The following is a 24,851-nucleotide window of genomic DNA, read 5'->3' as shown; positions in this document are numbered from 1 at the left end:
AGGTGGCACAACCTTGCTGCCTTGCTGCTCGTCGAGACGACGGGGCATGGCAGTGGCACGAGCGCTTCGGGCACCTTAACTTCGAGGCCCTGAAGCGGCTCAGTGCCAAGGAGATGGTACGAGGCCTGCCGTGCCTTGACCATGTGGAGCAATTCTGCGATGTCTGCGTGTTGACAAAGCAGAGACGGCTCCCCTTTCCCCAGCAGTCGAGCTTCCGAGCCAAGGAGAGGCTCGAGCTCGTGCATGGGGACTTGTGTGGCCCGGTGACACCAGCCACACCAGGAGGACGACGCTACTTCTTGCTGCTCGTCGACGATCTCTCCCGCTACATGTGGGTGATGATCCTTGGCAGCAAGGGAGAGGCTGCGAACGCCATCAGGCGTGTGCAGGTCGCTGCGGAGGCGGAGTGCGGCCGCAAGCTGCGCGTGCTGCGCACCGACAACGGCGGCGATTTCACGGCGGCTGAGTTCGCGTCGTACTGCGCGGATGAGGGCGTTCAGCGCCACTACTCCGCGCCGTACAGCCCGCAGCAGAACGGCGTCGTCGAGCGGCGCAACCGGACGGTTGTGGGTATGGCTCGGGCTCTCCTCAAGCAGAGAGGAATGCCAGCTGTCTTCTGGGGAGAGGCGGTGGTGACAACGGTTTACATCCTCAACCGCTCGCCCACCAAGGCTCTCAACGGGATGACACCGTACGAGGCTTGGCATGGGCGCAAGCCGGCGGTCTCTCACCTACGGGTCTTCGGCTGCCTCGCATTCACCAAGGAGCTTGGCCACATCAGCAAGCTCGACGATAGGAGCACCCCGGGGGTGTTCATTGGCTACGCGGAGGGCACGAAGGCCTACCGCATCTTTGACCCAAGAACACAGCGTGTGCGCACGGCGCGCGACGTAGTGTTCGATGAAGGGCGAGGATGGGCGTGGGACAAGGCGGTGGACGACGGCACGACTCCGACGTACGACTTCACCATCGAGTACGTCCACTTTGAGGGAGCTGGGGGAGTAGGCAACTCTTCTCCGAGCAGGTCTACCCCAGCCCCCAAGTCTCCACCGACTCCAGCGCCAAACTCTCCAGCTCCTGCTACAACAAGCTCTTCACCACCACGCACTCCAGCCACGACTCCGGCTACAGCGAGCTCTTCGCCACCACGCACTCCAGCACCGACGGTACCCTCTCCGGGAACGTCCTCTCCGACACCAGCTCGTGTCGAGCACGACCCAGTGGAGCTCGTGACCCCTCTGTCCCGCGACGAGGAGCGCGTCGACGCGTGCTACGACGGCGAGCCGTTGCGGTATCGAAGGGTGGAGGGCCTTCTCATCGACCCGACGGTGCCGGGCCCTGCGTCTCGCATTCTGGCAGGAGAGTTGCATCTTGCATGCGACGATGGTGAGCCTCGGTCTTTCGCGGAGGCCGAGAAACATGCGGCTTGGCGTGCCGCGATGCAGTCGGAGATGGACGCGGTTGAGACGAACCGCACTTGGGAGCTCACTGATCTCCCTCATGGTCATCGCGCGATCACCCTTAAGTGGGTGTTCAAACTGAAGAGGGATGAAGCCGGCGCCATCGTCAAGCATAAGGCTCGCTTGGTGGCACGCGGTTTCTTGCAGCAGGAGGGGATCGACTTCGACGATGCCTTCGCCCCTGTAGCACGGATGGAATCCGTGCGACTCCTCGCGCTGGCAGCCCTGAAGGGCTGGCATGTTCATCACATGGATGTCAAGTCGGCGTTTCTTAATGGCGACTTAAAGGAGGAGGTCTATGTACATCAGCCGCCAGGTTTTGCGATCCCTGGCAAGGAGGGCAAGGTGTTGCGCCTGCGCAAGGCTCTCTACGGTTTGCGACAGGCACCAAGGGCGTGGAATGCCAAGCTGGATTCCACGCTCAAGAGGATGGGCTTCATGCCAAGCCTGCACGAGGCGGCTATCTATCGGCGGGGCAATGGAGAAAATGCCCTGCTGGTGGGTGTCTACGTCGACGACTTGGTGATCACCGGCGCCAAGGATGCAGAGGTGGCAGCGTTCAAGGAAGAGATGAAGGCCACCTTCCAAATGAGTGACCTGGGGCATCTCTCCTTCTACCTGGGGATTGAGGTGCACCAGGGAGACTCCGGGATCACACTTCGCCAGACCGCCTATGCCAGGCGCATTGTTGAGCTGGCTGGGCTCACCGACTGCAACCCAGCTCTCACTCCGATGGAGGAGAGGCTGAAGCTGAGTCGCGATAGCACGACGGAGGAGGTGGATGCTACTCAGTACCGGCGTCTTGTGGGGAGCCTTCGCTACCTCGTGCACACACGGCCTGACTTGGCATACTCCGTCGGCTACGTTAGTCGGTTCTTGCAGCGACCGACGACGGAGCATGAGCAGGCTGTGAAGAGGATCATCCGCTATGTTGCGGGGACTCTCGACCACGGTCTCTACTACCCGAGGTGCCCTGGGGAGGCACACCTTGTTGGGTACAGCGACAGCGACCACGCCGGCGACATCGACACTAGCAAGAGCACAAGCGGGATCCTCTTCTTCCTCGGCAAGTGCCTCATTAGCTGGCAGTCGGTCAAGCAGCAGGTGGTGGCCATGTCCAGCTGCGAGGCCGAGTACATAGCGGCGTCCACTGCTTCGACTCAGGCGCTCTGGCTGGCTCGACTGCTTGGTGATCTCCTCGGGAGAGACACTGGAGCGGTGGAACTCAGGGTGGACAGCCAGTCCGCTCTGACATTGGCCAAGAACCCCGTGTTCCATGAACGGAGCAAGCACATCCGGCTGAGATACCACTTCATCCGAGACTGCTTGGCAGAAGGGAGCATCAAGGCGCGTTACATCAACACCAAGGATCAGCTTGCAGACTTGCTCACCAAGCCCCTTGGGAAGATCAAGTTTGTTGAGCTTTGCTCCAGGTCCGGGATGGCCCAACTTTCTCACAAGACGACGCCCAAGACTTAGGGGGAGAATGATGGAATAAGTCTTGAGCATCTAGAGGACAACAGTCACTTTTGACTGTCCTCTGTAGTCCTTTAGCATCTAGAGGACAGCTTGACTGTCCTCTATAGTCTCTTTAGCATCTAGAGGACAGCAGTCACTTTTTGACTGTCCTCTGTAGTCGCTTTAGCATCTAGAGGACAAAAGTCGCTTTTGACTGTCCTCTGTAGTCTCTTTAGCATCTAGAGGACAATCCTGTTGTGTAGTGTGTGTGAGAAGGTGTGGTAGTGCAGCCTCTAGGGCTATAAATATGGGTCTCCAACCCTTAGATGGGTATGGCATTGTGTAGTGTTTGAGGAAATAAACAGAAAATTGCCCCAACTCATAGTGTCATCCTCTTGATGAGAGTTAGAGTCCCTCTACTTACAATTGGGAGGGGGAAATCGGGAGTGTGGCGGCTGGGAGAAGATAGAGAGGGAGAGGTCTGGGAGAGTGGGGGAGAGAAAATAGGCTTAACCTAGTTTTATTGGGCTAGTGGGATTTTGGGCTGATTTGTAGGCTGGGGGATGAGTTTTTCTTTTATCTTTTCCTCTTCTTTATTAATGTTTTTATCCTAAATACTTCCTCAAATATCAATATTTTTTTTCTATTGTTAACTATATTTAAGGCGTCGCCTCGCCTTATGCCTTATCACTTAAAAGGTAAAAAGGGGGCCAGTCGCCTTATCTCGCTTTGCTGCCTTAACAACTATGGGTTATTTTACTAGTGATTGAGATGGAAAATGGAATTGACAGTAAATAATGGTGTGGCATTCCCTATAGTGACCCCCTCCCCATCAAGTCACGAGTCAGAACAAAGGCTTCATCTCTGGAAGTTGAACTAACTTGGGTTTATTCCTAGATATAAAATAGGCTGTGTGGGCCAAACTAGCTTTCTTCTGTGCTCAAATTGCTTGCAATAAAAATATTTTTATAATTGGAGAGTCAAGAATACAAAGTGGAGCACAAACTACTATCTTCATATTAGACATGAGTGAATTTTCCTCATCTTTCTTTTTAAAGGCAAATGGCAGATACCCTGCCTTCTCGTTTTTGTAGAGGAAACATAATGGTTTGCCCCCCTAGTGGTAGAGTTGGGGGGGGGGAGCTGGCTCCCCAGGCCGTGGCCTCCCATAATATACCCCTTGATTAGGTACTTAGTAGTCTAATTAGCTAGTTAATGATGTTATTTGTACTTTGATTATAAATTTCTAATAGGCTTTCGAGTACCACCTCCAGGTCCTGGATTCGATCCACATCGGGGGCGAATTTTAGGCTTTGTTAAAAAAACCCCTTATTGTGCCTCGCTCGTTCCCGAGTTACATCCTGCGTGCCACCCTGCGGCTGGGCCGTTGCAGAGTGGGCGGTGACGGCCCACTAGTGATGGCGGGCCAGGGTTCGGGGATTTTCTCGACCTGGACCATGTTTCGGTCTCTTAATATAATACCGGGAGGACGGTCTTTCCCTTCCCGATCGAGTTTTTTACTATTTTCTCCATCTCTGCTGTTTTTTATTATTGCCTACCATACATATTGGGGTGATTTGATCATGTACTAGCTCATAGAGCTAGGCCCACATGTGACATGTTGAGCACATATAACACTATTGTGTTTGGTTGACTGTACTTTGTCTGGATGAGAAGAGATGTTGTTTGGTTACATGTATGGAGATATGTTGCAAGAGGTAAAAATATTACAAGGTTATGATTATGATTTTTATTTTGTACAAATATATTCTTTAAGTTCTTATTTATCTTATTATGTATTAAACTTCTTTAAAACACATTAATATCACTTGATATATACTAACCATACACATAACATTATTAGTTGAGCAAGCATTTGCATCCAGAATGTTGGCCTACAAAAAGACGACATGTTCAATAGACAAGTCTTGTGGAAATGAGTATGTTGCATTAGATTTATAGCCATACAAGAAGGTATCGAGTCTGGAATGATGATATATGTGATAGGCTAGGGGTAGCAACAATTGAAGAAAAACTTATCCAACATCGTTTGAGATGGTTTGAACTTTGGACACGTCCAACAGAGACCTCTAGAGTCATTAGTGTGTAGTGGGATCCTAAGACGCGATAGCAATGAGAAGAGAAAAAGAGGAAGATCAAAGTTGACATGGGAAGAGATAGTAAAAGGAGACTTGAAAGGATATGATATACCCAAAGATTTAGCTTTGAATAGGAGTGCATGGAAACAACTATTTATGTGCCCGAACATTAATTCATGGGTTCTACTAGTTTCTTAACACTAGCCTACTCTTTTTTTTGAATCGACCCATCATAGCCCGATTAATATGCGAGTTGTTTTTATCCTCGGCATGCAAAATGAGATTGAAATCCCCAGTAATCATCCAAGGGCCCTGACTGGCTGCTCTAATATGTCTCAGCTCTTGCAGAAATTCAATCTTGGCTTCATTAGATTGAGGTCCATACACACAAGTAAGCCACCACTGGTGTCCCTCCACTGAACAAAACTGCACAGAAATACTATGGATGTCTATCCTGGTAGCTCCAGTTATCCCCAAGTGTCGTCTCCAAGCAATAAGGATTCCACCCCTTGAACCATTAGAAGGCAGGGCCAAAGAACCGGTAAAATCAGACCCCAACATAGAGAGGAGAACACGCGAAGAAGGTTGTGCCATCTTAGTTTCTTGAAGACAGATTATATCTGCTCCATAACAATTGAGGAGCTCACGGACAGAATTCTGTCGAGCTAGAGAATTAAGACCTCTAACATTCCAAACAATTATTTTTTCCGGATCCATGTAGAAACAGTGAGAGGTAAATCGACAAACAATATCAGCAACATCGCCAGCTAAACTAAGCTTGCTGCGGTAATATCCCCAGTCCCAGTTATAAATTCTAAATTATCTGGGACAGACCACCCAAAAAGGGCAGCAAGAGCCTGCACATGACTACGAGAAAGAGTATTCTTGAAGAGCTTGGCGTAGTCATCTAAAGCTTGACGGCTGAATCCTTCATTGTCCTCAATAATATTTAGAGCCACCATAGCTTGTTTCTTAGATCTTTTTCCCCAATCCTGAATTTTAAATTCAACTCCAACCCCCGCCACACGTCGGCTGCGTCTTGGAACTGCCAGGGGGATAGAGGACTGACGTCTGACAGATTTTGGGATTGGTAATATGCGTGTGATCTGGTTTGACAATTTGCTGATGAATTGCTCTTGAGCACAAATCTCCACAGAATCTTGTGTTGTTGCTGGAGGGTCCTCAGATGGAGCAGCCAACGCAGCAATTGTTGTTGCTGAAATGTCCTCCTCAGATGGAGCAGCCAACTCAGCATCAACGTCTAAGGCATTAGCCTCCGACGGAGCCGCGTGTGCTGCTGCCACATCAGACAGGGAGGAAGTTAATGTTCTAGACGGAGTTGCCAACACAGCGTCAACATCTGAAACAGGATACTCAGATGGATCTGTGTCAGCAGCTGCCACGTCTGAGGGTGATGGAGGAAGCACAGTGACAGAATTGGGAGTTCCAGCTTCCTCCTGGTTCAGGACATTCTTGAGTCTTTGACGAAAATAAACTTTCAGCTGCTTCGCCTTCACCGGTGAAACAATAACCATGTCATCAGTCATCTCTGCCAGCCTAGGAGGCAAGTTCCCCCCATCAGATTCCAAAGTTCTCTTCAAATCTGAAACTGCCACCCCGGAACTAATGCTCCGCTGCTGCATGCTCACATCTCTTGGGCCCAAACGCTCATGAACTGAGAGACGTCCCGAATGACCATGATCCCCCCTTCTCCCACTCGAATGGGGAGGTCTTGAAAAAGGAGGGGATCCCTGCTGCACGTGACCAGAACCATCCCCGCCCGAAGTAATAGCATGAAGCTTAGGATCGGATCCATCCCTCCGTGGTGCAGACGAGAATGTGATGCGGATTGGATACATCAGCGTTCTCCTGCCAGAAGATATCCCATCAACGGCAACGGGAGGTTCGACGATCCAAAGCTCCCTTGAAGCAGGCACCAAGGACGGGTCTAAACACCAAGCAGAACATCGGTAAACAGCCACATCCTTAAGCTCCAGGGTGTCAGGATGAACCTGATGAACACTAGCAAAGGGATTAAGCAATTGTTCCACAGTTATGGTTTCCCATGCATGAATGGGGATACCCTGAAGCTCGAAGTCCAACAAGACAGGTAACACAACACCCCTGGAGTTCAGAAACCGGGACCATTTCCTGCAGGTGATTGTGAACGTGGCTGCCCTGAGAAAAGGCCAATTGCCCACTAGCATCTCCACCATGTCACAGCCAGGTAGAAAGAGAATGAAACTTGACTGGGAATATTGCCGAATTATCAGTGTCCCCTCTTCCAGCTCCAGCCTAGGAGCAATTAACTCAGCAATCTCTTCAACCGGTACTTTCTCACGATCGCTGATAACAGTAATCACCACTGCCTTCTGAAGATCATCCTCAGCTCTGGTCATCTGCTGACTCCATCTCAAGATGCAAGGCTTATCATCTTCAGTAGGCGACACCGGTCCAGCGGGGCGCTTATCCAAATCAGAAATCGGTTTGGCTCTACGCCGTCTCTTGCGAGTCCGCTGTCTTTTTGATTGGACACCGACAGCATCAAGTGAAATCAAGCCTCCTCCGTCGCCCTCCATTGTTGATGTTTCCTGGTGTCGAACAGCGATACCTGAATCACTAGGAGGATGCTGGTTGTCTTTCCTTCTCCACACCAGTCTCTTCTTCTTCACCTTGATCACAGAGGTTGCTGAAGACGAAGAGAGCCTCCTCCAGACCGAGAGCCGTGTCTCAGGTCGAGGTTGCTCCCTTAGTCTGTCTCCACTGGTCGTACTTGGCTCCGGAAGATTGATCCTCCTCCAAACCGAGATCTTAGTCTCAGGTCGAGAAGCAGCACTGTTGTTCACCGCCACCTTCACAGCCTCAAGCCTCATCGGCCTTTTAAGTAGATTGCAGTCAAAGGAGCGATGCCCCTGCTTCCGGCACCGAAAACACCTCGTCTTCTGCGTACACTGGAAGGCAAAGTGATCATGAGAGAGGCAGTTAAAGCACCTGCCAGCCAGGTCCTCTGGTACGGGCCGTTTCTGACGTTGCCGCTCCATCTTCAATCGGCGTCGCTTTGACTGCTTGGATTCCACCAACTGCCATCCATCCACTAGCTGCTCTGTTTTCTCTGTGTTCCGATCAACCTGAGCAACACCCGTCGACGACACAAACCTCTTCTGGACGCCGGAATCGCATTTCTCCCGGTTGCAGGCAGGTCGCACCGCCGGAGCAGGAGCCGTAACCATCCGGCCAGCCGCAACCACTTCACAGAACGATTTGGACGACTCTGCCGAACGTGGGGAGGCATCCCGCCACCGCTCAAAACGGGAGCGCCCGCCCGACCCAGTAGGCGATGCCTGCCCCGACGGCGGCAGGTGCACGGTGGCCGCCGGGCCCGGAGTGGACGCCGGCGTGGTTTGTGGGAGAAACGAAGCGTCGGGGGAAGGGGAGGGGGCGGGAGCGGAGGGGGCGGGAGCAGGGGAGGGGAGCGGAACCGCCATCTACCTTGATAGCAGGTTCATGGACTGACACTCTGCTCTGATCGCTCTTAAAGAAATTCCACTCCATGGGCGCAAGTTTACTTGGTCTAATCAGCAGAACCAGCCTACTCTTGTCAAACTTGATAGAGTCCTGTGCTCTATTGATTGGGAGGAGCTGTTTCCTGGTGCAGTGTTACAAAGTGCGGCTTCTGAAGATTCTGATCACTGTCCTTTATTATTGGGTTTCAAAGATTGCAAAGGTGATAAAAGGCGCTTCCACTTTGAATCATTCTGGACGAAAATTGAAGGATTCCACGATGTGGTGCACAGCGCCTGGAATTCGGTTCCTGTTGGCCACTGCCCCTTCTCCACTTTTGATTTAAAACTCAAAGGGACAGCCAAAGCCCTTCAAGGATGGAGCAGCAAGAAGGTGGGGCACATTGAGACTCAACTGCATCTTGCTAGAGATTTGATCCATCAGCTTGAGATTGCGCAGGATGGCCGTATTCTGTCTGTGTTGGAAAGGTGGCTGCTAAATAAATTGAAGAAGCTTGCTCTGGCTTTGGCCTCAACCAAACGTACCATTGCCCGCCTTAGATCAAGAATTTCTTGGCTCAAGGAAGGAGATGCAAATTCTAAGTTGTTCCATTCCTTTGCAAGGTACAGAAAGAAGAAAAACAGTGTTTCCAAGCTCACTGTTGGAAATCAAGTCCTTACTGCTCATAGCGACATTGCTGCAGCAGTGGATCAGTTTTACTTTGATTTAATTGGGGCTAGTAAAGACAGAAATATTTCGATTAACCTTGAGGCTCTAGAAACTGCTGGCATTCCATTCCCAAATTTGATCGAGTTGGACAGCCCCATTGCTGAGCAAGAAGTGTGCAATGCTATAAATTCTCTGCCCTCTGATAAATCTCCTGGACCGGATGGATTTACTGGTAGATTTTACAAAATTTGCTGGTCCATTATTAAAGAGGATCTTATGGCTGCGGTGATTGCGATTTGGAACAGAAAATTTGATAATTTTCATAAGCTGAATTCTGCTTTTATCACTCTAATCCCAAAGAAAGATAATGCTGATCAAGTCAAAGATTTTAGACCTATCAGCCTTGTTCACAGCTTTGCAAAATTAATCACAAAGATATTGGCTTCTCGATTGGCTTCAAGGCTCAACGATTTGGTCTCTCCAAACCAAAATGCCTTCATTAAGGGTCGCTTTATCCAGGATAATTTCATGTTGGTTCAGCAGACGGCTAAATTACTTCATCAACAAAGGCATCCTTGCCTGATGCTCAAGCTGGATATTACTAAAGCTTTTGATTCGGTTTCCTGGCCTTTCCTTATTGAGGTCATGCAGAATCTAGGGTTTGGGCAGATCTGGAGAGATATCATTTCAGGGCTGCTTCTCACTTCCTCTACTCGAGTGTTAGTTAATGGTCATCCGGGAAGCATAATTTCTCATAGAAGAGGGCTGCGACAGGGGGATCCTCTTTCTCCGATGCTGTTTGTGCTTGTCATGGATGTGCTTGGTCAACTTATCTCTAAAGCAGATGAGGAAGGTTTATTACAACCTCTTTCTACTAGGCAGCTTCAACACCGGGTTTCTCTTTATGCTGATGATGTGGTTCTTTTTATTAATCCCGTGGCAGAGGACATGACTATGATTTCAGACATCCTTCAGCTTTTTGGTGAGGCTTCTGGTCTATATAATAATAATCAGAAATCTAGTGTCTACCCCATCAGATGCCATGAAAACAATTTAGAGATTATTCAACAGTTTTGGCCCTGCGAGATTTCTAGCTTTCCTTGCAAGTACCTTGGGCTGCCCCTGTCGTTACATAAATTAAGAAGGGAGCAGGTGCAGCCCATTGTGGATAAAATAGCTAATCAACTACCTGGATGGAAAGCTGATTTGTTGACTAAAGCAGGAAGAAGCGTATTGGTGCAATCTGTTTTGACAGGGGTGCTGATTTATAGTGTTATGGCTGTAGACTTGCCTTCTACTACTTTGAAGGACATTGATAAAATTCGAAGAGGGTTCCTTTGGCGTGGTCGTAAAAATGCCATGGGTGGACATTGTGCAGTGGCCTGGGGCAGTGTGTGCAGACCTCGAGAGCTTGGTGGACTGGGTATTTTCAGCATCACTGAACTGAGTTGGGCCCTTAAAATGCGTTGGGCTTGGCTGCAAAAAACTGAGCCAGGTCGGCCCTGGGCATCCCTGCCTTTGCATACCCCGAAAAAAATTCGAGAGTTTCTACAAGTAGCCTTGTATTCTGAGATTGGAAATGGAGCTTCTACCCTTTTCTGGAGTGATCGATGGTTGGATGGACAGCGGATTAGTGAAATCGCTCCCCGACTTATTGAGACCATTCCTATGAAGCTGATTAACAAAAGGACAGTTCAAGAGGCGTTTGAGGATAATGGCTGGATTAATGATATTCCTGGGAGTTTATCTGTTGGTGCACTTGCAGATTTCCTGCGTATTTGGGATTTGGTGGCACATGTTGATCTGGACCCCCATAAGGAGGACAAACATATTTTTCGGTTGGCTGCTAATGGCAAATATTCGACTAAAGCCGCTTATGAGGGGCTCTTCATTGGATCTGTGGAGTTTGAACCTTTTGAGCGGATTTGGATAACTTGGGCTCCGCCCAAATGTCGATTCTTCTTGTGGCTGGTGGCTCACAAGAAATGTTGGACAGCAGATAGACTTGAGAAGCGGGGGCTGGATCATCCGGAAAAATGTCCTTTATGTGAGCAGGAAAGGGAGACAATTGACCATCTGCTAGTGAATTGTGTTTTCTCAAGAGAATGTTGGTTCCTCCTTCTAAGGCAATTCGGGCTGCAGGGTTTGGCCCCCCAACCAACGGATATTAATTTTATGGAGTGGTGGCATCAAACAAATGAAGCTATTCAGGGGTCCTTCAGAGATGGCCTAAACTCCCTCATTATGCTGGGCGCTTGGATTTTGTGGAATCTCCGGAACAGATGCATCTTTGATGGCCTTTCCCCTAATGTTGCTAATTTCCTAATCCATGTGGGGGATGAGCGCCGTCGGTGGGAGACTGCCGGGGCCAAGGGGTTGACATCCCTTGTTGCCTCCCTATCTCATGTAGCCTAGAGTTTTTATAGATGAGTCAATCTATGCTAGTTTCGTTCAGGCCGCCGTAAGGCGTCAGTTGTACCCCGGTCTATTTTAGACCTTGTGTATTTCTTCCTTTAATATAATGATACGCAGCTCTCCTGCGTGTTCGAGAAAAAAAACACTAGCCTACTCTAACTTGTTTGAAATAAAAGGCTTTATTATTGTTGTTGTTGTAACTTGTAAGCATCTGCATCCAGCAAGCCAGGCTCCCTAGAAATAAGCAAAATTTGCGCCTTAGAGACCTCTTTTACATCCCACGAGCCAAGCCTAGAAAGCAACACAGGCAACCAAACAGCAGAACCTTGGATCCCACCAGCTTAGCTTGGCTGGCATATACAATCAACCAATCCAGTGTTTTTAAGGCGTCGCTTAGGCGTCCAGGCGCTCGTATAATTCTAGGCGCCGCCTAGGCGTTAAGGCAGTGGTCCAGCTCCTCACCTCGTCTTACCACCTTAAGAACACTGAACTAATCACACCCCTAGTTCATCCCCATGGCACACCCTCTATTTAACTAGTTAATTGTAATTAGTGCTTTGTTCGTTTGCTCCCTCGAATTGATCTCCAATGGCATCTATATTATTTAGAATTAGTCTTCATGTTATGTTACCTACCATCTTTGTTCCTATTATTATAGTTAGATTGTTTGAGTGAATGTTAGAGACCTGAGAGCACCTAGAGGGGGGGGGGTGAATAGGTGATCCTGTAAAAACTTAAACTTATAGCCACAAAAACTTGTTAAGTGTTAGCACAATAATCGCCAAGTGGCTAGAGAGGAGTCTCAACAAAACACAATACCACAAGAGATCAAACACAGAGATGACACAGTGGTTTATCCCGTGGTTCGGCCAAGACCAACGCTTGCCTACTCCACGTTGTGGCGTCCCAACGGACGAGGATTGCAATCAACCCCTCTCAAGCGGTCCAAAGACCAACTTGAATACCACGGTGTTTTGCTTTGCCTTTCAATATCCCGTTTGCGAGGAATCTCCACAACTTAGAGCCTCTCGCCCTTACACTTGAGATTCACAAAGAAATACGGAGTAAGGAAGGAACTAGCAACGCACACAAGACTCAAAATCAGAGCAACAGCACGCACACAAGTCACAACAAGAGCTCGCAACACCACTCAATGAGTTCACAACTCAACAAGAGCTCTAGATGCTATCACAATGAATCAAATGCGCGGAATCGATGTCTTGGTGCTTAGGAATGTTGTAGGAATGCTTGATCTCATCCTCCATGCGCCTAGGGGTCCCTTTTATAGCCCCAAGACAGCTAGGAGCCGTTGAGAGCAATCTAGGAAGGCTGATCTTGCCTTCTGTCGACTGGTGCACCGGACAGTCCGGTGCACACCGGACACTGTCCGGTGCCCGATTTCTTTCCTTAAACGGCACAGCCGACCGTTGGCCGCCAGAGAGCCGTTGGCGCACCGGACATGTCCGGTGCACACCGGACAGTCCGGTGCCCCCTTCTAGCCGTTGGCTCGGCCACGTGTCCCGCGCAGATTGCGCGGCCGACCGTTGGCCCGCCCGACCGTTGGCTCACCGGACAGTCCGGTGCACACATGACAGTCCGGTGAATTATAGCCGTACGTCGCCGGTAAATTCCCGAGAGCGGCCAGTTCGCCCGAGTCAGTCTGGCGCACCGGACACTGTCCGGTGCACCACCGGACAGTCCGGTGCTCCCAGACTCAGCAGAGTCTTGGCTGCTCGAGCCAAGACATTTCCAATTGGATTTCTCCTGTTTCCAGCACTTAGACACAATACATTAGTCTTCAAAACAATGTACTAAGGCTTAGAAACATACCTTTACTCTTGATTTGCACTTTGTCCATCCATGGGTATAGATTCACATTTAAGCACTTGTGTTGGCACTCAATCACCAAAATACTTAGAAATGGCCCAAGGGGACATTTCCCTTTCAATCTCCCCCTTTTTGGTGATTTATGCCAACACAACATAAAGCAACTAGAACAAGTGCAATGTCACTTCAAATAAAACTCAAATTTATTTTGATTCAATTTTAGCATATATGGATCATCCTTTGCCACCACTTGGTTTGTTTTTGCAAATCAAAACTCAAATTTCTATCTCTAAGTCAACCACACATGTTAAGTCATAAAGAGAGTCATTTCAGGAGTATTTGATTCAGGATTCCAAAAACTCCCCCTTTTTCCCATAATCAACATTTCTCCCCACAAGAAGCCAACTTTTGACAAGAGAGACAATAAAAGAGTTTTGACAAAACAAAAAACTCTATTCTACTATTTTCAAAATCTCTCAAGTGGTAGCTGATCCATTTATCACTTTGGCCTTTATTTTCTCCCCCTTTGGCATCAAGCACCAAAACGGGATCAATCTTGGCCCTTTAACCCCATTGCCTCACCAAAATCTTCAATTAAGAGCAAATAGGCAATAAGAGTTAAAAGATGAACTTGGAAAAGTTACTCTTTTCATCGGAGTGCAGTGGAAGTCTTGCATGGTCCAAGTCCACCTTTTCCCTTTTAATTCTCCTTCGAGACTAAAACAAGCACACTCAAGCATATGGTTAGTCTCAAAGGGTCAAGTTGTAACACATCTCCCCCTAAAACTGTGCATCACTTTGCAACGGACTTGTGAGGTCCAGGGAGTGTTTGTACAACTTGAGCACCATACTAAACAACAAAATGCAAAAAGGAACATGATCAAAAGCATAAATACATGTATGCTACAATTCAATCCAAGTTCCGCGAATCTAAGACATTTAGCTCACTACGCAGCCTGCAAAAGGTCTTCTCATCTAGAGGCTTGGTAAAGATATCAGCTAGCTGGTTCTCGGTGCTAACATGAAACACTTCGATATCTCCCTTTTGCTGGTGGTCTCTCAGAAAGTGATGCCGGATGTCAATGTGCTTTGTGCGGTTGTGTTCAACAGGATTTTCCACCATGCGGATAGCACTCTCATTGTCACATAGGAGTGGGACTTTGCTCAGATTGTAGCTAAAGTCCCGAAGGGTTTGCCTCATCCAAAGTAGTTGCGCGCAACACTATCCTGCGGCAACATACTCGGCCTCAGCGGTGGATAGGGCAACAGAGGTTTGTTTCTTAGAGTTCCACGACACCAGGGACCTTCCTAAGAATTGGCACGTCCCTGATGTACTCTTCCTATCGACCTTACATCCAGCATAGTCGGAATCTGAGTATCCAACCAAGTCAAAGGTAGACCCCTTTGGATACCAGAGCCCGAAGCAAGGCGTAGCAACCAAATATCTAAGAATTCGCTTCACCGCCACTAAGTGACACTCCTTAGGATCGAATTGAAATCTAGCACACATGCATACGCTAAGCATAATATCCGGTCTACTAGCACATAAATAAAGTAAAGACCCTATCATTGACCGGTATGCTTTTTGATCAACGGACTTACCTCCTTTGTTGAGGTCGGTGTGTCCGTCGGTCCCCATTGGAGTCTTTGCGGGCTTGACGTCCTTCATCCCAAACCGCTTTAGCAGATCTTGCGTGTACTTCGTTTGGGAGATGAAGGTGCCGTCCTTGAGTTGCTTCACTTGGAACCCAAGGAAGTAGTTCAACTCGCCCATCATCGACATCTCGAATTTCTGCGTCATCACCCTGCTAAACTCTTCACAAGACTTTTGGTTAGTAGAACCAAATATTATGTCATCGATATAAATTTGGCACACAAAAAGATCACCATCGCAAGTCTTAGTGAAAAGAGTTGAATCGGCTTTCCCAACCTTGAAAGCATTAGCAATTAAAAAGTCTCTAAGGCATTCATACCATGCTCTTGGGGCTTGCTTAAGTCCATAGAGCGCCTTAGAGAGCTTACACACGTGGTCGGGGTACCGTTCATCCTCAAAGCCAGGGGTTGCTCCACGTACACCTCCTCCTTGATTGGCCCATTGAGGAAAGCGCTCTTCACATCCATTTGGTACAACCTGAAAGAATGGTGAGCGGCATATGCTAGCAAGATACGAATTGATTCTAGCCTAGCCACAGGAGCAAACGTCTCCTCAAAGTTCAAACCTGCGACTTGGGCATAACCTTTTGCCACAAGTCGAGCCTTGTTCCTCGTCACCACCCCGTGCTCGTCCTGTTTGTTGCGGAACACCCACTTGGTACCCACAACATTTTGCTTGGGACGAGGCACCAGCGTCCAAACTTCATTTCTCTTGAAGTTGTTGAGCTCCTCCTGCATGGCCAATACCCAGTCCGGATCTAGCAAGGCCTCCTCTACCCTGAAAGGCTCAATAGAAGAGACAAAGGAGTAATGCTCACAAAAATTAACTAATCGAGATCGAGTAGTTACTCCCTTGCTAATGTCACCCAGAATTTGGTCGACGGGATGATCCCTTTGAATCATCGCTCGAACTTGGGTTGGAGGTGCCGGTTGTGCTTCTTCCTCCATCACATGATCATCTTGTGCTCCCCCTTGATCACATTCCTCTTGATGAACCTGTTCATCGTTTTGAGTTGGGGGATGCACCATTGTTGAGGAAGAAGGTTGATCTTGCTCCAATTGTTCCTGTGGTCGCACATCACCAATCGCCATGGTGCGCATAGCGGCCGTTGGAACGTCTTCTTCATCTACATCATCAAGATCAACAACTTGCTCTCTTGGAGAGCCATTAGTCTCATCAAATACAACATCGCTAGAGACTTCAACCAAACCCGATGATTTGTTGAAGACTCTATACGCCTTTGTATTTGAGTCATAACCTAACAAAAACCCTTCTACAGCTTTGGGAGCAAATTTAGAATTTCTACCATTCTTTACTAGAATGTAGCACCTGCTCCCAAATACACGAAAGTAAGATACATTGGGTTTGTTACCGGTTAGTAGCTCATACGAAGTCTTCTTGAGGAGGCGATGAAGGTAGACCCTGTTGATGGCGTGGCAAGCCGTGTTTACGGCTTCCGACCAAAAACGCTCGGGGGTCTTAAATTCTCCAAGCATCGTCCTCGCCATATCGATTAGCGTCCTGTTCTTCCTCTCTACCACACCATTTTGCTGTGGTGTGTAGGGAGCGGAGAACTCGTGCTTGATCCCTTCCTCCTCAAGGAACTCCTCCACTTGAAGGTTCTTGAACTCGGACCCGTTGTCGCTCCTCATCTTCTTCACCTTGAGCTCAAACTCATTTTGAGCTCTCCTGAGGAAGCGCTTGAGAGTCCCTTGGGTTTCAGACTTATCCTGCAAAAAGAACACCCAAGTGAAGCGGGAAAAGTCATCAACAATAACTAAACCATACTTACTTCCTCCTATGCTTAGATAGGCGACGGGTCCGAAGAGGTCCATATGTAGCAGCTCGAGGGGTCTTGATGTGGTCATCACATTCTTGCTGTGATGCGCTCCTCCCACCTGTTTACCTGCCTGACAAGCTGCACAAGGTCTATCTTTTTCGAATTGTACGTTAGTCAAACCTATCACGTGTTCTCCCTTTAGAAGCTTGTGAAGGTTCTTCATCCCCACATGTGCTAAGCGGCGATGCCACAACCAGCCCATGCTAGTCTTAGCAATTAAGCATGCATCTAGACCGGCCTCTTCTTTTGCAAAATCAACTAAGTAAAGCTTGCCGTCTAATACACCCTTAAAGGCTAGTGAACCATCACTTCTTCTAAAGACAGACACATCTACATTTGTAAAAAGACAATTATATCCCATATTGCATAGTTGACTAACAGATAGCAAATTGTAACCAAGAGACTCAACTAAAAACACATTGGAGATAGAGTGCTCATTAGAAATTGCAATTTTACCTAACCCTTTTACCTTGCCTTGATTCCCATCACCGAATATAATTGAATCTTGGGAATCCTTATTCTTGACGTAGGAGGTGAACATCTTCTTCTCCCCCGTCATATGGTTTGTGCATCCGCTGTCGATAATCCAGCTTGAACCCCCGGATGCATAAACCTGCAAGGCAAATTTAGGCTTGGGTCTTAGGTACCCAACTCATGTTGGGTCCTATAAGGTTAGTGCAAATATCCTTAGGGACCCAAATGCAAGTTTTGTCTCCCTTGCATTTTGCCCCTAACTTCCTAGCAACTATTTTCCTATCCTTTCTACAAATAGCAAAGGAAGCATTTAAAGCATGATAAATTGTAGAGGGTTCATTCATTACTTTCCTAGGAACATTAACAACATTTCTCCTAGGCATATTATGAACAACATTTCTCCTACCAACATTTCTATCATGCACATAAGAAGAACTAGAAGCAAACATGTCATGAGAATCAAAAGCATCATATGCGTTACATCTCCTATAAGCATTTCTAGATTGTCTCCTATCATGGTACATAAAGGCATGGTTCTTTTGCACACTACTAGCCATAGGGGCCTTCCCTTTCTCCTTGGCGGAGATGGGAGCCTTATGGCTTGTCAAGTTCTTGGCTTCCTTCTTGTAGCCAAGTCCATCCTTAATTGAGGGGTGTCTACCAATTGTGTAGGCATCCCTTGCAAATTTTAGCTTATCAAAATTACTCTTGCTAGTCTTAAGTTGAGCATTAAGACTAGCCAATTCATCATTAAGTTTGGAAATTGAAACTAAGTGTTAACTACAAGCATCAATGTCAAAATCTTTACACCTATTGCAAGTTTCAACAATTTCTACACAAGATGTTGATTTACTAGCTATTTCTAACTTAGCATTCAAATCATCATTAACACTTTTTAATTTAGAGATGGATTCATGACAAGTAGATAATTCACTAGAGAGCATTTCATTCCTTTTAATTTCTAGAGCAAGAGAATTTTGTGCACTAACAAATTTATCATGCTCCTCATATAAAAGATCCTCTTGTTTTTCTAGTAATCTATTCTTGTCATTCAAAGCATCAATCAACTCATTAATCTTATTAATTTTAGATCTATCTAATCACTTGAATAAGCATGAGTAATCTATCTCATCATCATCACTAGACTCATCCTCACTTGAAGAAGCATAAATACTAGTATCATGAGTGCTTACTTTCTTCTCCCTTGCCATGAGGCAAGTGTGACGCTCGTTGGGGAAGAGGGATGACTTGTTGAAGGCGGTGGCGGCGAGTCCTTCATTGTCGGAGTCGGAGGAGGAGCAATCCGAATCCCACTCCTTTCCGATATGTGCCTCGCCCTTGGCCTTCTTGTAATGCTTCTTCTTCTCCCTTTTGTTCCCCTTTTCCTGGTCACTTTCATTATCGGGACAGTTAGCAATGAAATGACCAATCTTACCACATTTGAAGCACGAGCGCTTCTCCTTTGTCTTGGTCTTGCTTGGCTGTCCCTTGCGACCTTTAAGCGCCGTCTTGAAGCGCTTAATGATGAGAGCCATCTCCTCATTATTTAGCCCGGCCGCCTCAACTTGTGCCACCTTGCTCGGTAGCGTCTCCTTGCTCCTCGTTGCCTTGAGAGCAATGGGTTGAGGCTCATGAATAGGATCGTTCAACGCGTCGTCCACATATCTTGCCTCCTTGATCATCATTCGCCCGCTTACGAACTTCCCCAGAACTTCTTCGGGCGACATCTTGGTGTACCTAGGATTTTCACGAATATTGTTCACCAAATGAGGATCAAGAACGGTAAAGGACCTTAGCATTAGGCGGACGACGTCGTGATCCGTCCATCGCGTGCTTCCGTAGCTCCTTATTTTGTTGATAAGGGTCTTGAGCCGGTTGTATGTTTGAGTTGGCTCCTCGCCCCTTATCATTGCGAACCGTCCAAGCTCGCCCTCCACCAACTCCATCTTGGTGAGCAAGGTGACATCATTCCCCTCATGAGAGATCTTGAGGGTGTCCCAGATCTGCTTGGCATTGTCCAAGCCGCTCACCTTATGATACTCGTCCCTGCACAAAGAGGCTAGCAACACAGTAGTAGCTTGTGCATTTTTATGAATCTGTTCATTAATAAACATGGGACTATCCGTACTATCAAAGTGCATTCCACTTTCTACAATCTCCCATATGCTAGGATGGAGAGAGAACAAGTGACTACGCATTTTGTGACTCCAAAATCCGTAGTCCTCTCCATCAAAATGAGGAGGTTTACCAAGTGGAATAGATAATAAATGAGCATTAGTACTTTGAGGAATACGAGAGTAATCAAAAGAAAAGTTCGAATTGACCGGTTTCTTTCTCTCGTATTCGTTGTGGTCGTCGTCCTTTTGGGAGGAAGTAGACTCATCGCTATCGTAGTAGACGATCTCCTTGATGCGTCTTGTCTTCTTCTTCTTCCCATCTTTGCGTCTGTGGCCCGAGCCCGAGTCGTTGGACTTGTCATCCCTTGGCTCGTTGACGAAGGACTCCTTCTCCTTGTCGTTGATCACGATTCCCTTCCCTTTAGGATCCATCTCTTCGGGCGGTTAGTCCCTTTGTGAAGAGAACGGCTCTGATACCAATTGAGAGCACCTAGAGGGGGGGTGAATAGGTGATCCTGTAAAAACTTAAACTTATAGCCACAAAAACTTGTTAAGTGTTAGCACAATAATCGCCAAGTGGCTAGAGAGGAGTCTCAACAAAACACAATACCACAAGAGATCAAACACAGAGATGACACAGTGGTTTATCCCGTGGTTCGGCCAAGACCAACGCTTGCCTACTCCACGTTGTGGCGTCCCAACGGACGAGGATTGCAATCAACCCCTCTCAAGCGGTCCAGAGACCAACTTGAATACCACGGTGTTTTGCTTTGCCTTTCAATATCCCGTTTGCAAGGAATCTCCACAACTTGGAGCCTCTCGCCCTTACACTTGAGATTCACAAAGAAATACGGAGTAAGGAAGGAACTAGCAACGCACACAAGACTCAAAATCAGAGCAACAGCACGCACACAAGTCACAACAAGAGCTCGCAACACCACTCAATGAGTTCACAACTCAACAAGAGCTCTAGATGCTATCACAATGAATCAAATGCGCGGAATCGATGTCTTGGTGCTTAGGAATGTTGTAGGAATGCTTGATCTCCTCCTCCATGCGCCTAGGGGTCCCTTTTATAGCCCCAAGACAACTAGGAGCCGTTGAGAGCAATCTAGGAAGGCTGATCTTGCCTTCTGTCGACTGGTGCACCGGACAGTCCGGTGCACACCGGACACTGTCCGGTGCCCGATTTCTTTCCTTAAACGGCACAGCCGACCGTTGGCCGCCAGAGAGCCGTTGGCGCACCGGACATGTCCGGTGCACACCGGACAGTCCGGTGCCCCCTTCTAGCCGTTGGCTCGGCCACGTGTCCCGCGCAGATCGCGCGGCCGACCGTTGGCCCGCCCGACCGTTGGCTCACCGGACAGTCCGGTGCACACCGGACAGTCCGGTGAATTATAGCCGTACATCGCCGGTAAATTCCCGAGAGCGGCCAGTTCGCCCGAGTCAGTCTGGCGCACCGGACACTGTCCGGTGCACCACTGGACAGTCCGGTGCTCCCAGACTCAGCAGAGTCTTGGCTGCTCGAGCCAAGACATTTCCAATTGGATTTCTCCTGTTTCCAGCACTTAGACACAATATATTAGTCTTCAAAACAATGTACTAAGGCTTAGAAACATACCTTTACTCTTGATTTGCACTTTGTCCATCCATGGGTATAGATTCACATTTAAGCACTTGTGTTGGCACTCAATCACCAAAATACTTAGAAATGGCCCAAGGGCACATTTCCCTTTCAAGACCCGAGGCTAATTATTTTCCCCTTCTCTATAATATTTAATGTTTTTTTTGTTTTTAAGTTTTTTGTATTGTAATAAAGATTTATTTGTTTGTTATGTATATACTTGTCGTCTATGTATTTTGTCATGCATGATTATTATTGGCTTGAATGGTCCCCGCGTCCACCCCCCCTCACACACACACAGAGGCACATAGATAATGAAATAAAAGGAAAGAGAAGAGGGCACCAAAGGCCAACAAAAGAAACAACGGGAGCTTAGTCCCTGATCTCTTGCTGTAGTGAACTCTCAAATCGACACGTACATTTAGCTTTCTATGAAAACATGAAGAATATAGGTCAATTCTTGATTAATTTTGTGGGACAACTTCTGTGTGTTTGTTTATAATTCCATTTCGTCGAACTGGGATTTTCAGGTGAAGTTTCATTGCCAGGAGGAAAGGTCGAGGAGGGTGATGCTGATGATGTAGCAACAGCGTTAAGAGAGTCAAAAGAGGAGATTGGACTTGATCCAGCTCTGGTAACTGTGGTTGCCTCTCTTGAACACTTCTTGTCCAAGGTGAATGCCTTTTGTTCTCTCTTGAATCCCAACAGGATATTGCCTCAAATTGTGTATGCTGCCCACTGAGTCATGATGCATCAGTGGAAGAGTTCAAAAGTCTCATCCTTTCGGATTTCAGACTATGTAACCAAACATGCATCTGTAGCCAATTCAATTTTACTCTGGGTCCTCTTATATATGTCTTGAGGATCACACATAAATTGTTCTTTCTTGCCAGGCCACATTCAATAATCGTTCCTTTTTTCTTATAACTTGAGGATAACAATCATTCTGCATCCAAAAGAAATTTGTATTACTATGCTTCCAGTATCTTGGATTACCATCGTACTATGACTTGCATATCAAAGTGTTTTACTTATCTAAAATGTGAAAAAAATGATTTTGTAGTATGGTTTGGACCATAGTCACAGTTTCTGGGTCGACATGGTCAAGGGGCCGTGGAACATGGCTTGTTACTTATTGGAGGTTTTTGCACTTCGGGTAAAAAATGAATCCGTGAATCTGGGTCTGGGTCGATGAACCTGGTCAAAGGATAAAATGCATTGAACCCGTTTTATGTGACTGGGTTGGACCAAAGCTGTGCTTCCATTGTGACATTGGAACTACTAAGCTTATGCAAATGGTGCACTTTGTCATTTTACTGATGCTATGATCATTTTTTTAGTTCTGTTGGTCTTGTTTAGGATTTGGTTGCAGTATAGATAGTTCTGGTGATCATTTTCCCAGCGTTTTAGTAAAGTGTATTATCACATTATTTGAAATGATAAAATTCTGTTGTATAGGAATATCACTATTTAATCTCATGATTCATCACTAAAAAATTTCTCATGTTCTCAACAGCATCTTCTGGTAGTTGTTCCTGTTGTTGGCATACTGTTAGACAGACAAGCATTTAAACCTGCTCTTAATATTGCTGAGGTAGACGAAATATTTGATGTACCCCTGGAGATGTTCCTCAAGGTTAGTAACTTTGTCCTCATACCACACTAAGATCTGCCGTGTAGTTTTTGATATTATGGTAACTGCCTTATGCAGTTTTACTGAAAAATACCACCAGGTTGAGTGCATGTGCATCATGATAGTGTGTATTAGGGCTGGACAAAAAACTCACAGCTTGTTAGCTTACTTGACTCCCGCTTGTTAGTAGCTTGGCTTGGCTTGCCGCTCGTTAGTAGCTTGGCTTGGCTTGTTTATATTTATCAATGAGCTGAGCTAGCTTTTTAGCTTGTGTAGTTAACAAGCCGGCTTGTGACTTGTGAGCCTAACGAGCCAAAACTGTTGTTCTTGAACTTATATTAGTTTTGTATTACTTCATGTCTTGCGCCCAATTGATGGCTGGTACAGTCATTAGCCCTTGCAAACTTGGTATTATTTACGACTTCATCATTTTGTTTTTAATAGATGTACGGAACTACGGATACTTATGGATGTTTTATATATGGTATGGGGAGTGGACCATGGATGCATGATATAATACTATAGTATATTGTTACACTTGTATATATGTTAGCATATATTAATTTTTTGTTCGATTTAAGGCTATTGGATGCGTTACTTTTGTATTATTACTACTTTCAAGCTTTAGATAAATGCAACAAGGCAGCTTGAGCTCGTAAACAAGCCGAGCCGAACTGAATTGGCTCGTCATGCAGCCCTGTGGTCTATACATTACTGTACAGAATAGCAAACTATGATAGTTTGGTGTACTAGTAGAACTAGCAATTGCAAATAGCAAATGGTCTTTGTCATTTTCATTTGATGCATTTACCCCATGGCCAATTTGCGTTGAATGGCACAGGATGAGAACAGGACATCGGAGGAGCGAGAAAAGATGGGCCAGACATTCACAGTTCATTACTTCACTTATGAGAACGGAATCCAGAAGTACTTAATCTGGGGTCTGACCGCCCGCGTCTTGATCCATGCTGCTTCAGTTGTATACGAGCGACCGCCAGACTTTACAGAGCGAAGAGCGCATTTCAAATTGCCAAAGTTCACAAAGGACTGCTCTTCAATGCTAGCAGGACCTGCTAAACATTAGTGCACACTGCCTACGCTGCTATCTCAGCTACATGCTATTTGGAGTACAGGATGTTGCACCAACATAGTTTATAGAATCGAAGAGACGTCCAAATCACTTGATGTCATATGAATTTAGATTCTTTCGACAAAACACTATAGTGGCATTTATGTTCAGAACAATGTTCATATATGAATTATGATGCACCACAAATCATCCATGTTGATGCTGTTAATGACATGGAGCACTTGCTCGGATGCAATAATGCAATTGGCTCGTATATACACGTCAGATTGTTCTACTGAATCCATTTTCTGTCCAACTTTCATGTACCTGATGCTCGGCTCTGACGCTGTCTTATTTTTTTTACTCAAGTTAGTACCTAAACCGAAAGGGTGCACATTAGCAGTATAGCTCACATGTATACAAACAGAAGAAAAAGAGTCTCCAGTTAACAATAAATGAGCTGGATATAGCCGCAGAAGTTAGAGACCTGACCGAGCACGAAAGAGAACAACTAGCCCAAGCTCGAGATGATCTTGTTTGCCTATTGAGAGAGGAGGAGATCAAATACTTTCAGCGAGCTAAGGTGAATGACGTCCTTCTCGGGGATAGTAACACCAAATACTTTCAGATGATTGCCAATGGCAAGCATAGAAAGAAAAGAATTTTTTCCTTGGATCATGAGGACAAAAAGATTGAGGGTCAGGCTAATCTTAAAAGTTACATAACTGATTTCTACAAAGAACTTTTTGGGGAACCGGAGGAGAGCCTTTTGACTTTAGATGAAGAAGTGGTTGCTGACATAACACAAGTTTCAGAGCTTGAAAATGCACTTTTAACTGCTCAGTTTACTGAGAAGGAAATTAAGGATGCTTTATTTCAGATGGAGCACAACAAGGCACCCGGGCCTGATGGCTTCCCTGCCGAATTTTACCAGAAATTCTGGGAGGTCATCAAAGGTGACCTCTTTCTCATGTTCCAAGAGTTGCATTCTGGAGACTTGCCATTATTTAG

General features: G+C 46.8%; 1 protein-coding gene across 1 annotated transcript in view; it reads left to right on the top strand.

Moving 5' to 3' along the window:
- The window catches only part of LOC100192859 (uncharacterized), a 37,147-nt gene extending 13,103 nt beyond the window's left edge, over window positions 1-24,044 (top strand). Inside the window, exons 2-4 of the mRNA NM_001138048.1 lie at window positions 21,669-21,811; window positions 22,655-22,774; window positions 23,613-24,044. Coding sequence (NP_001131520.1) covers window positions 21,669-21,811; window positions 22,655-22,774; window positions 23,613-23,855 — 506 coding nt within the window. The 3' untranslated portion in view covers window positions 23,856-24,044. The remainder of the gene's footprint in view (window positions 1-21,668; window positions 21,812-22,654; window positions 22,775-23,612) is intronic.
- Window positions 24,045-24,851: the final 807 nt, after the last annotated feature.

This window comes from Zea mays, chromosome 4 (assembly GCF_902167145.1).
Source record: "Zea mays cultivar B73 chromosome 4, Zm-B73-REFERENCE-NAM-5.0, whole genome shotgun sequence".
NCBI classification, from domain to species: domain Eukaryota; kingdom Viridiplantae; phylum Streptophyta; class Magnoliopsida; order Poales; family Poaceae; genus Zea; species Zea mays.
The sequence above is the reverse complement of the archived record's forward strand: the minus strand, read 5'-3'. Positions and strand labels throughout refer to the sequence as shown.